We start from the raw sequence: 12,053 nt of genomic DNA, 5'->3' as shown, positions 1-12,053 counted from the left end.
GAGGCACGGATGTCTAACACCAGTTGCTTGTTACAATCTTCTCACGAACAAAACAAGCGCTTTTCTTCCTGGTTCGAACAACGCGTCACCCAGCCACCCCTTAACGCTATGAAAATGTAAGGGATCGGGAACGCAACAAGCGTCATTTGTAAATGCCTTGGTATATGTTATGCGCTGCCTACCGCCATACCACCGAGGAATGGAAGAGGCGACATCCAGTCTCCGCGTGCAGCCCCAAGTAATAGAAAAGCGGAACTTGTGAAACAAAAAAAAACGTTACCGCAGAACACTTCGTGTCATTGCAGGACCATTTCGCCGGACATGGGTGACATAGTGGCACACCACACAACGGTCGGCAGCTGTTACGCAATAACAGCCATGGCAACGGCGTCGATACACGCCATCTCAAAAGCTCCCAGCCAGTGTGTCGTGGAAGACTGCAGTTAGAGAATAAAGAGCGACTGCGATTCAAGGTAACAGGAGGACAATCACAAACGATCACCCGAGTCGCTGCTAGGATACTATTACGCCTAACCCAGCATTAATCTTGCGGCACTAAATATGAAGTAAAAAAAGACTGGTGGCACATTCGCGATCATCGATAAAAATGAAGCGGGTATTCAGCAGCTGTTGCGAAATCTGTTTAAACTAGCCACATTGGCTCTCAAGTTTGAATAACAATCTGCTTCTTTATCTTTCACTCTGATGCAATGGCGGTCATTGTTTCCATTCAAAGCACCAAAGCGTAACACATACCAGTGCTTTCCCTCTTATGGCTGCCTTTATTCTTTACTCATTGCCGACTTTCTGATTAGTATCGATTGCCATCAAGCCAGGACAGGACAGATGGCAGACTCGTAGTGAAGCAGCCGGCGACAAATTATGGGGTCCGGTTTTCGCATGGAGCGGTTTTCTGCCTGAGGTCGCACCCTACACGAAGACTCTGAAGTGCTTGACTTTAATTACCAAGCGTCACATGTGTCACCGGCAAACTGCGATGCCCGCTCTGCTGTCTCTCTCGGCGGTCTAGTTTGGAAGCAAAGAATAAAAACGGAAGGGAAGCTAGTAACCAAAAGCTTAATAAAAGAAGTACAACAAGGTTTGAAGGATAAGAAGTTCGGCAGCCAAGATGGAAAGCAGAGAAGTACAGGCTGGCTCCAATCGATTTCTAAAAGTCAGTGATGTACAGTTGTGAGCAGTATGAGGGGAAACAAGCATTTCAGCAAAAACTGACTTTTTTGTGGTTTTTTCTCTACTAAATTTTAATATGACCCCTTGACGTTATGTGCTAATAGGAAAACCATTTAGAAAACATAAAAAAAGCTATTCACGTCGCACATAATCATTTAGTAATAAATACATGAATGCTCAATTTTTGTTCCTTATAATATTGTTACGTGCTTTGCACGCACGGGGGTTTATTCAAAGAGGGGACCGGTCGAAGCAGGATGGAAGCAGGAAGCCTAGCAGCGTCCTTCAGCTCTCTCTTTTTTTTCCTCTTTTTCCGCGGGTCAGTCCTTCATCTTCTGCTTCTTCCGTCGAGGTTCTGTGGAAGCACGTTACATTTCCCTCCTCGCAGACGATGCCCGTCGGGCGAGTTAAACAGACCGTCTGGGATGGAATCGCTTGAGGCGGGCTACATGCACCACCTGAGATTGGCGTGACCGTCGACCACAAGCAGTTAGTCGTGCTATAACGTAATTAACGTCACTTATGCACTCCAACACAACAAATGGTCCACTGTAGTGGGATAGCAGTTTCTGACACAGACTACGCTTGCGTAGAGGGGTCCACAACCACACAATGTCACCAGGAACATAAGAAACTTCTTGGTGTTGGACGTCGTAGCGGTTCTTGGAACGCTCTTGCGAAGATAAAATTCGAACGCGGGCAAGCTGGCGAGCTTCTTCAGCTCTGCAGAGTGTGGTCGCAAGAGAAGGTTCATCGTGGATGAAAAATGGTAGCATGGTGTCAAGGCCGCAGCGAGGCGAGCGAGCATAGAGCAGGTAAAAGGGGCTGTAGCCAGTTGTCTCATGTTGCGCGGTGTTGTACGCATGAGTGATGAACGGGAGTACGCCATCCCAGTCCTTATGATCTGCAGCGACGTACATGGCAAGCATGGTGGTGAGCGTACGATTAGTGCGTTCTACCACACCGTTCGTTTGGGGATGATATGGCGTGGAGTGGCGAAAACTGCAGCTGCTGAGGCGGAGAAGTTCTTCAACAACGTCCGCTGTAAATTGACGTCCACGGTCGCTAATGAGAACTGCAGGAGGGCCGTGCCGAAGAATGACGAATCGAAGTAAGAAGTTAGATACTTCAGACGCAGTAGCAACTGGTATCGCGGCTGTCTCACAATAACGGGTTAAGTGGTCTACGCACACAAGAATCCATCGATTTCCTTTAGAGGATCGTGGGAAAGGTCCAAGGAGGTCAATGCCAACTTGCTCAAACGGGGCTGTTGGAGGTGTGATTGGCCGCAATTTGCCCGGTGGACTTGAAGTCGGCAGCTTAAAGCGCTGGCATTGCACACAGCTGGCTACATAGTGCTGGATGGTTGAACGCATGTTAGGCCAGTAAAATCGTTGTTGTGTGCGGTGGAGTGTGCGTGTCACTCCCAAGTGCCCAGACGTGGCGTCGTCGTGCATCATTTCAAGAACTGTGATGCGTAGGCTTTCGGGTACGACAAGAAGCATGCGTGCTCCTCCAGGAGCGAAATTCTTCTTATAAAGCAAACCGTCGCGAATGCAAAAAGTATTCTTTACAGAATCTTGAGCGGCATCAAACAAAGAGGTTAATGTTTGGTCCTTGCGTTGCTCAGTTCGAAAAACTTGAAGATCGGGGAAGGCTTGTGAAAGTGACGACAAGTATTCATCAAAGTTGTCTGCGTCGTCCTCAGTCGTTAGAAGCGGCAAACGGGAAAGACAATCGGCATCTGAGTGTTTACGGCCGCTTTTATGCACAACAGTGAAATTAAATTCTTGTAGGCGCAAAGCCCATCGAGCAAGCCGGCCACAGGGGTCACGAAGACTCACTAACCAGCAAAGCGAGTGGTGGTCGGTCACGACGGTGAAAGCATTCCCGTACAGATAGGAGCGGAAGCGCTGTACAGCGAAAACAACGGCGAGACATTCTTGCTCAGTAACCGTGTAATTTCTTTCGCTCTTACTCAACGAACGGCTGGCATATGCTACCACGTGCTGATCGTGACCATGGCGTTGTATAAGTACAGCGCCGATACCGATACCACTTGCATCAGTGTGCACTTCAATTGGTGCAGATGGGCAGAAGTGGCGTAGGATGGGGCCCGAGGTCAAAAGAAATTTCAGATGCCGGAAAGCTGCGTCACAATCGCTGGTCCAATTGAACGGTGCATCTTTATGCAGCAAACACGTGAGTGGGTAAGCGATGTCCGCAAACCTAGCTATAAAGCGTCGAAAGTACGAGCAGAGCCCTAAAAAACTCTGCAGCTCTTTCACTGATTGAGGCACCGTAAAACTTTTGACAGCTTCAATTTTCTTTGGATCTGGTCGAACACCTTCTTTATCAACTAAATGACCAAGAACAATTGTTTCACGGTTCCCAAAATGACATTTCTTGGAATTGAGGATAAGGCCAGCTCGTTCCATGCAATCAAGCACAATATCCAGACGGCGGTTGTGCTCACTAAACGTTTTGCCAAAAATTACAACGTCGTCCAGATAACATAAACAAATTTGCCACTTGAGGCCACGCAGGATTGTATCCATGAACCGCTCGAATGTTGCAGGTGCATTACATAATCCGAAAGGCATAACGTTGAACTCGTAAAGTCCGTCTGGTGTAATGAATGCCGTTTTTTCCCTATCTGCAGCGTGCACGGGGATTTGCCAGTAGCCGGATCTCAAATCAATAGAAGAAAAGTATGAAGCGGAGTGCAGACAATCAATTGCGTCATCTATACGTGGAAGCGGGTAGACGTCCTTCTTCGTGGCCGTATTTAAGCGACGGTAGTCAACACAGAACCTCCATGTGCCATCTTTTTTCTTAACAAGGATAACTGGAGCCGCCCAAGGACTGGAGGATTCTCGAATTATGCCTCGCTTTAGCATCTCTTGAACTTGGTCATCTATTAACTTACGTTCAGTGGCTGAGACTCGATAGGGCTTCTGGCGTATAGGAGGTGCGGAGCCGGTGTTGATCGTGTGATGAATACGACTGGTAGGCGGTGGTGTTGAATCGTCTTTGGCAAAGTCGAACACGAACACGTGTTTCAGAAGGAGTTCCACTAGAGTGCGACGCTCGGTTGGGGAAAGAGCCTGATTAATCATAGCCTTAACTTGGGTCTCCATATCTCTTTTCACGTGCTGCTCACTGACAGAGTTGGTTAACGCCGCGACGAAACCTGACACACCTTCCTCGAAACGGGCGAGTTTGAGACCCCGGGGCAACACAGCTGGCTCTTCAGAGTGGTTCACTGTCCACAGCTCGGTACGGCCTCTCACCACGGGAACGACGCAACGAGGCACGACGATACTCTTCTTAGAGCAGGCGAGTGTCGTAGGCTCTACCACAGCTTCAAAAGATTCGCACTGATTGTGAATAGAGGAAACCCGCACGAATGCTGCAGAGAAAGCTGGTACAATAGTATCTTCTTCCACCGCAAATGCTCCAAAATCCGGTGTCGAGTTATCCACAAGAGCTGAAAGTAACGAAGAATTCAAAGCAACTTCTCCCGTACGACAGTCTAAAGTTGCACCACACTCTTGCAGAAAATCAATCCCAAGAATCACATCATGCGTTGACCGTGGTAGCACTGCGAATTCTGTTCTAAACGTTAGACCACCAATAACAACATCCGAAGCACACACACCAAGTGGAACCAAAGGTTCACCACCGACACCACGGAATAACGCTGCACGGTCACCACTAAACATCACTTTCCTACCTAAACGATTCTTAAACCTCAAACTCATAACGGATACGGTAGCACCAGTGTCCACAAGAGCCATTGTTTTCACACCATCAATAAACACTTCCAGTTTGTTCTTCAACATAAACACGGGCAGAGGTAGATTGGACGTCATCGACTCGCCGGCGGCCTCACCTCCATCGGCCGCGCCTCCTAGTTTCCCGGAGGCGGAGGGGATGCACGACGTCGAGGAGAAGGTGACCGCCGTTGGCGCTGAGGTGGCGGCGTCACACTGCGGTCAGATGCGGGTGATGAACTCCGCAAATTGCTCGGACGGTACGGGTCCCAAGCGGACGTTGGGGGTCTCTGCTGCGCGGTGTGCAGTTGCCCGTAAGTATTCGCCGGGGGTTGGCAGTCTTGAGAAGTTGGGAAACGACGGCGGCAATATCTAGCGATATGCCCTGCAATGCCACACCGGTAGCACAAAGGTTGAGAGCGCCAGCGACCGCCATAAGAGTCCTGGCGAACAAAGTCGCGACGTTGGCTGAAGCCAGGATCTCGCTGCTGACGAACCACGTCTTCTGGGTAGGTGGGCCTCCTTTCTGTCGGCTGGTGCCGATAACGTTGGGCAATGTTCCGATCGTCCATGGGCAAAGTGCCGTTGGGTGGAGCCCACGGAGTCGACAGGGCGGCAACATCTTCCTCCGGTGCAGAACTGTGCCGCAGATATTGTGTGTGGCAGAAGGTATCTCGGGATCTGGACCATTCCTCGCGCACAATCTCTCGAATCATATCAGCCATAGAATTTGGAGGACTGGCTTCAACACTGGCTATAGAGGTGACATTGGCCAATCTTCCGAATTTAGGGGTGATTCGACGCAGCTTAAGAGCTTCAAATGTTCTGCAATGTTCTATAACGTCAGCGGTGGTGCTCAGGCTCTCTTTGCTAATCAGGAAATTGTAAACATCTTCCGCAATTCCTTTTAGAAGGTGGCCGACTTTGTCTTCTTCAAGCATTCTGGAGTTAACTAGCTTGCATAACTTTAAGATGGCTTCGATGTATGCCGTGCAAGTTTCTCCGGGTACTTGCGCGCGGTGAAGCAATGTCTGTTCCGCACGCTTCTTCTTTGCCGATTCATCCCCAAAATTTTTCTTTATCTCGGTCGTAAAGGTAGCCCATGAACTCAGTGTATCCTCATGATTGTCGAACCAGTCAAGGGCAGTGGCGGCAAGGAAAAACACAACGTTAGCCAGTTTAGTAGCAGCGTTCCATCGATTGTATTTGCTCACCCGCTCGTAGTGTTTCAGCCACTCGTCAACGTCCTCTTCAGGTTTTCCAAAAAATGTGCGGGGCTCTCGATAATGTGGCCAGTTGTTCGCTGTGGATAGCCCGGGTTGCTCAGCATTGTCGTCTCCAGGCATGTCCGATGGCAGTGGTGGGAAGCCTGCGAGTCTACGGCTCCTTCGGTAGATGGAATGCTCCGTGGTCGATACCCGGCACCTCTCACTAACCTGTTACGTGCTTTGCACGCACGGGGGTTTATTCAAAGAGGGGACCGGTCGAAGCAGGATGGAAGCAGGAAGCCTAGCAGCGTCCTTCAGCTCTCTCTTTTTTTTCCTCTTTTTCCGCGGGTCAGTCCTTCATCTTCTGCTTTTTCCGTCGAGGTTCTGTGGAAGCACGTTACAATATTGTTCACAAATATCCAGCTGGAAAAAGGTAAAGATGAACAAAACCAAGACAAAGATCATATTCAGTCCGCAGGTTAGCTCCACGTTATTTACTGGCACAGAATTTCTTCGCTGTTTTCGTGCACTCTTTTTGTTTCGGCAGCATCATAACACTGTTGTTCTGATCTCGTTGAAATGTTGTCGCTAACGTGTGCGAGGACGAAAATAATCATGCTGATGGTGCTGTGCTTTGCCTCATCCGACAGCATAGTCGAGGCACAGCGCCAAGGACCAGGATGTCGGAAAAAAAAAAGCGCTGTGTATGCGTTTCTTCATTTCTTTCCCATGGCGCCGCTGTGTTAAGACAGTACAGTGCCGTCTTGCGCATATACTCATTCTTGTATTCCACAGTAGACAACATACCCTTTGCTCTGCATGATGTTCCAATACAATTCTGTTATCGCGAAAGCGTTATATCCAAGGAGCAATGATATAAGGCTGCGATTTAAGGAACAAAAACGCAAAATGGTGGAAAAGAACAATCAGCTCCTACACGTTAAACCTACAGCCATGGCCGCCTGGGCTTCTTTAAAGACTTTCGAGCAAAGGTAAAACACAACTCAAGGCAGAAGAAAAATAAAACAACGTTCTTGATGTTACCAACAACATTTTATGTCCCCTGGACGTTGCTGACTATAATATGATAGTGAATCCGACCGCTCGACACATGTTACTATCGAGCTTGAATTTGCCAATGGATAGTAGAAATCTTCACCCATTTTCTAAACCGAAGCAAAAAACTAGTCTTGTCACACATATACACGCGGTTGCTTAACCACAAAATAAAACAATGCTCCCATTCCGCCACCAATGCGTATTATAAAGCGTATGAGAGCGACAGTTTCGGGTGCGCCGCTCATTCTCCGCAGAAATGATGATCGCGGTCCCAGGCACCTAAACGCAACCAGCAGCAAGCGGCGCCGAGGTTGCGCTGGTCACGTTCTGTGTACGTACACGCAAAAAAGCGAAAGCTGCGACAGTATAGCGGCGGGAAGTGGCATGTCAGCTATTTCGCGGTAACCACATGACGCGATGTTCTTTGCGACGTGACTTACTGCGATGGCGACGGCCGCCTACAGCTGCCGCTTGTACTAAACCAGCACGTAGCTACCAGACATGCTGATAGAGCGGCGTGTTGCAGCGTAGCATAGATTTCCGCCGCTAACGCTCCGTCATCTCGCGGTATCAAAGGAGTGTTGCTAATATCGGCGTTTGTAACACTAAACCACATGATGATTGACAAAAATGACGATGAAAAACTCTCTTTGATAATGCGTTGAATCTCAATAGGGAACAACTCAGTGACGCTGAACTCTATTTTGTGGGGCGGAGACATGTAAGAAGTGATGGAGACGTACGTCACAACATCCTTACTTGTTGCACTATTCCTGATATGCTTTAAATGAACTGTTTTATTGCATGGCTCATAAAACCGGCTCCTCTAGCGCACACATTTGGTCAGCGCTTAATGCCACTTTTCAAAGGCGGTCTTAGTAACAATATCTGAATCAAATGCGTCGGCATTGTAGGCCTAAAAAGGACGAATATTTGTGAACTGTTTGAGCCACGAACGCTTCCAGGCGGCCCACAGAGGCAGCTTTGAAGTGGTTTTTGAAAGTTGCGAGGAAAGTCTACTCCTTGTCCTTGATGAAATCTTCATAAGCTGGCTGACGCCACGCTACGCGTAAGCCAGCGTGAATACTGACGTCAAATGGAACGTTCGCAGCAAATTAAGGAGTGTCAGATGACGAAGCAGACGTGTCTGATGTATATCTGGATTCGCCTATATCGGACTTCGACAAATCTCTGTCAGCCATATTAGCAGAGCGACTGTACGGGCCCTGAAGTAGTCCTAGTGTTTCAATCTTTGCCCAGAAATTCATGTTTGAACTAAAAGCAGTATTATCTCAGTTCTTAGCTATGTGGACGTGCAAGGGCGGACGGTTATTGCAGTCTAAATATATCTTTTTTGTTATGCAGGAGCTATGAATGAGTCACGCATGCACTGCTGTCAAAAGCTTTTGTCTAAAGAACTGAAAGCGTTGCCCAATGCATTGCCTGCTGTTTGAGAGGACATTGCAGTAGCGCTAAACACAGGGACGAAATTATAGAAGAGAACAGAAGCGCTAGATTATAGTAACTTTAGTTCATTATATTTAAGGTAATCAACAGTGGTTTTACATTGAGATTGGACCTGCCGTTATGCAAATCATGCCTCTGAAGAGAATCAGCGCCTTGAGATGTGCAAAGTTCCTTCTCCTCCTCGTCAGTCAGGTAGGTGATCTTTTTAACCATTGAAACAAGGACGGTTGCCATCTACAGTTCAGGCTGCGTCTTCTTGCTGCGACCAGAACGGCTACCCAGGAAGGCGGCGATACAGTGTTCAAGACATGGAACAGGCAAGTCGTGTGTGGGACTGAATTCCTTTGAACAATGAGTCTGCAGAGGCTGTGCACCTGGAAGAATACAACGTGAAAGCTCAACGCTGATCGAGGGAATATTGCTTGCCTTGGGCAGTGTGATGTTCCAACTGAGGGCGTTAAGAGTGATGTGTGTCTCGGGCCTAAGTGTTGCACAGAGCCTAGAGAGAAGGCAACTGGCCTTGTTTCAGCGTTTAAAAAGATCACCAACATGGCTGATGAGCAGGAGAACGGGCGTTGCACAGCTCAAGTCGCTCACTGTCTTCCGAGGCATGATTTGCATTCCGGGAGGTCTAATCTGAATGTAAAAGCCCCTGTTGATTGCCTGAAATATAATGAACTAAAGTTACCAGTCTAGCACTTGTGTTGTCTTCTTTTATCGTTTCGTCCCTCGCTTTAGCGCTATTACTCTGTCTTCTAAATCTTAAGACTAACTAGCCCAGCTTTCCGCCTTCATTGCCTGTAGCTTGCTTTCATTGCGAACACATTCTAACCCCGAGTCGGCCGCCTCCATACCGAATATGTTCTCACTATGGCGGTGATCGCACTGTCAACTCCAGACAAGCGCAAAAAATTTAGCGCTTTCCCCTGATGTAAAGACAATGGCTTCTTTCTGTGGAGGAATTGCTTAAAAATTCGGATCAGCCCTGGTCGTATAAGACCAAATACGGTTGATTCGCTATATACAGCACAAGGTGGAGTACACTAAAAAAATAGTTCAACTTGGAAATGTCGGTATTAACTTCATATCGCGTGCTGTTGCCGTCGGGATATAACATACTAAAATAACTCCAACTGGAACACTCTCAAGGCGCTTAGAGGCATGAACAAAACCCAGCAACTGGACCTGTGTACTGTTTTCGAGCTAGTGCTGCTACAGGAAATCCGTAACCAATAACTGCCGCATCAACTTGGTGATTTGCTCTGTGCTCATCAAGGAGCAATTGCAAGGCATTCGCATTGATGCGGTGCACATTAGCCATGAAAGCCTTTAGACCTACACCATGCAGAGTCAAAACGCACCCAGGTAGTACGCGAAACGGCTTGAGAACGGAGCAGCCCTGTATCAAGAGGTGTATTTTATTCTTTGCATCACTGCCGTTGTGAAGCTCAAACTAAAGTACCAAAGCCGCAAGCCTTCAAGGGCCGAGTGCGCTTACAGATGACACTACAAATGTAATGCAATACTTTCGGTACGTGAACATGAGAGGTCTTTGCCCGCGGACACTTGCACTGTATTAGCGCCAGCGCATCAGTTCTTTCGAACCACAACCGCTTTTAAGATCACCTGTCACGAAAGTGGTTTGTTTTGTAAAACGGCTGCCCACCTAGTTTATAACATTTGAGTGAATAAAACGCCTGCAGTTTATTTCGTAGGGAATGCATCCCATTTTGAGCGCTGAGTTAAATAAAGAAAGTGTATCACTGTTAACGTGCTCCGCGCAAGCGAGAGCTGCAACAGAAGTGCGGCTCGTCACATGACGGAGTGCATATGTACACGGAGTGCATATGTATTAATAAAAAAAGTAGCTGTAGCCGAAAGGTCTCCACGGTGGTCGCCTCAAGGAACAAGCACATGAAATCTCCATGCCCGATGTTCATTATTTAATTTCCTCCCAACGACATGCGATGACTACTATGCAGGCGCTGGCAAACAATTAATACATTCTTGCTCAATGTATTTCATAAGTCTTCTTTCTTTTCGTGCTGTGGACAAAATGTTTTGCTTTTCCTTCATGAGAAGACAGGATTTTTTCCTCGCGCCAAAAAAACGTCGGTAAGCTAGTTCGGTCGACGCTACGGCATCCTAAAAGAGATCGAGCATCCCTGCGCTACGGCGATGCTCAAGGAAAACAGGCCCTCAACAACATGGTCGTTGCTCAACTCCATTCCGCTCTTCGTTGTTATCCACGTGATGCCGACGTAAGGTGGAGAGACGGTGCTCACCTTGATCCACGAGACGCGCGGCGTGCCCGGAGAGCTTCTCCCGTTCGTTCATCAGCTCGGCCAGGTAAGCCCGGCTATCCACAGGCTGCGGCGGCTTGCCGAAACTTCCAGCTGCCATGACGGCGATTGCTGAACGGGGATCACAACTTCACGGTAGCAATGATCGGCGGGCAGGTGCACCGCTGCAGAGGTACGGTTGCAGCACGCACAAGACTCCCGGTACCCTTCAGCCCACCACCAACCACTCTCGGGAACCGCTAGTGTAATCCTTCCACGGAAGCCGATGAGAGGCCGTCGAAGCAACGCGCAGTGCACGGTGTGTTGTCAAATGCTCAACTCACACTCGGCCAGAAAAAGGTTCAGCGCGGCAGTTTTCTTATGCGCGCGAGATTAGATAAGATAAGAAGGGCTCGGCGTCGTCTTGTGAGGACGCCGCCGCCGCGTCCGCCGACGAACGCAACGCACCGCCGAAGTGCTTCGCAAGAGCGCCGGGTGAGGAGGCGGCAACACGCAGCAGTAGCAGACGACACTGAGCGCGGCCGAGCGCACAGGCGAAAACTCGCCAGACGATGCGCGCGAAATAATCGCGAGATGGCGCCGCGGGGCACAAAGCGATGGCAGCGCCTCTCCCAAGCTAAAGCGGCCGGTCGGAGAAGTAGGGCACAAGAGCGCGATATTCGAAACGGCCCGTAGCTGCACGTGCTACCAAAAAAGTGAGAGGATGGTCGTCCATAAGTCCAGAGAGGTTTTCGGAATTGGTAAGTCTGACATTTAGGAGTGCTCCTTGTGGGCCCTCACGGAAGTGCTCAGCATCCGCTAAGGTTCTGCAGTGGAAGACAAAGGCGACTTCATTCTAGTACATTTTCAAATGGAATAACGCGAAGCAGGAAGGAAGAGGCGTGCATAAGAAATACGCAGATTTTTTAGGTATGTTAAATGTCAGCGCCGTTCTGTTATGACGTTTTCATATTTGCACCATTACAGGAACGTACACCCTTACTTGGCGGACGTTCGTTTAGAGGGCCACCAAATTTATGGCTTCGTTTTTTGAGGATATGTCCAAAAGG

General features: G+C 48.7%; 1 protein-coding gene across 6 annotated transcripts in view; it reads right to left on the bottom strand.

Moving 5' to 3' along the window:
* LOC144107951 (KH domain-containing RNA-binding protein qki.S-like) overlaps positions 1-11,547 on the bottom strand; it is a 241,841-nt gene extending 230,294 nt beyond the window's left edge. For 3 of the 6 annotated variants that reach the window (XM_077641197.1, XM_077641198.1, XM_077641199.1), the window contains exon 1: positions 10,987-11,547. In XM_077641197.1, the coding sequence (XP_077497323.1) occupies positions 10,987-11,104 (118 nt within the window). In that variant the 5' untranslated portion in view covers positions 11,105-11,547. The remainder of the gene's footprint in view (positions 1-10,986) is intronic. The other 3 variants (XM_077641194.1, XM_077641195.1, XM_077641196.1) reach the window with 1 other exon arrangement.
* Between the last annotated feature and the right edge of the window lie 506 nt (positions 11,548-12,053).

This window comes from Amblyomma americanum, chromosome 10 (assembly GCF_052857255.1).
Source record: "Amblyomma americanum isolate KBUSLIRL-KWMA chromosome 10, ASM5285725v1, whole genome shotgun sequence".
Classification (NCBI taxonomy): domain Eukaryota; kingdom Metazoa; phylum Arthropoda; class Arachnida; order Ixodida; family Ixodidae; genus Amblyomma; species Amblyomma americanum.
Note: the sequence above shows the minus strand (reverse complement) of the source record. Positions and strands in the feature narration are given on the sequence as shown.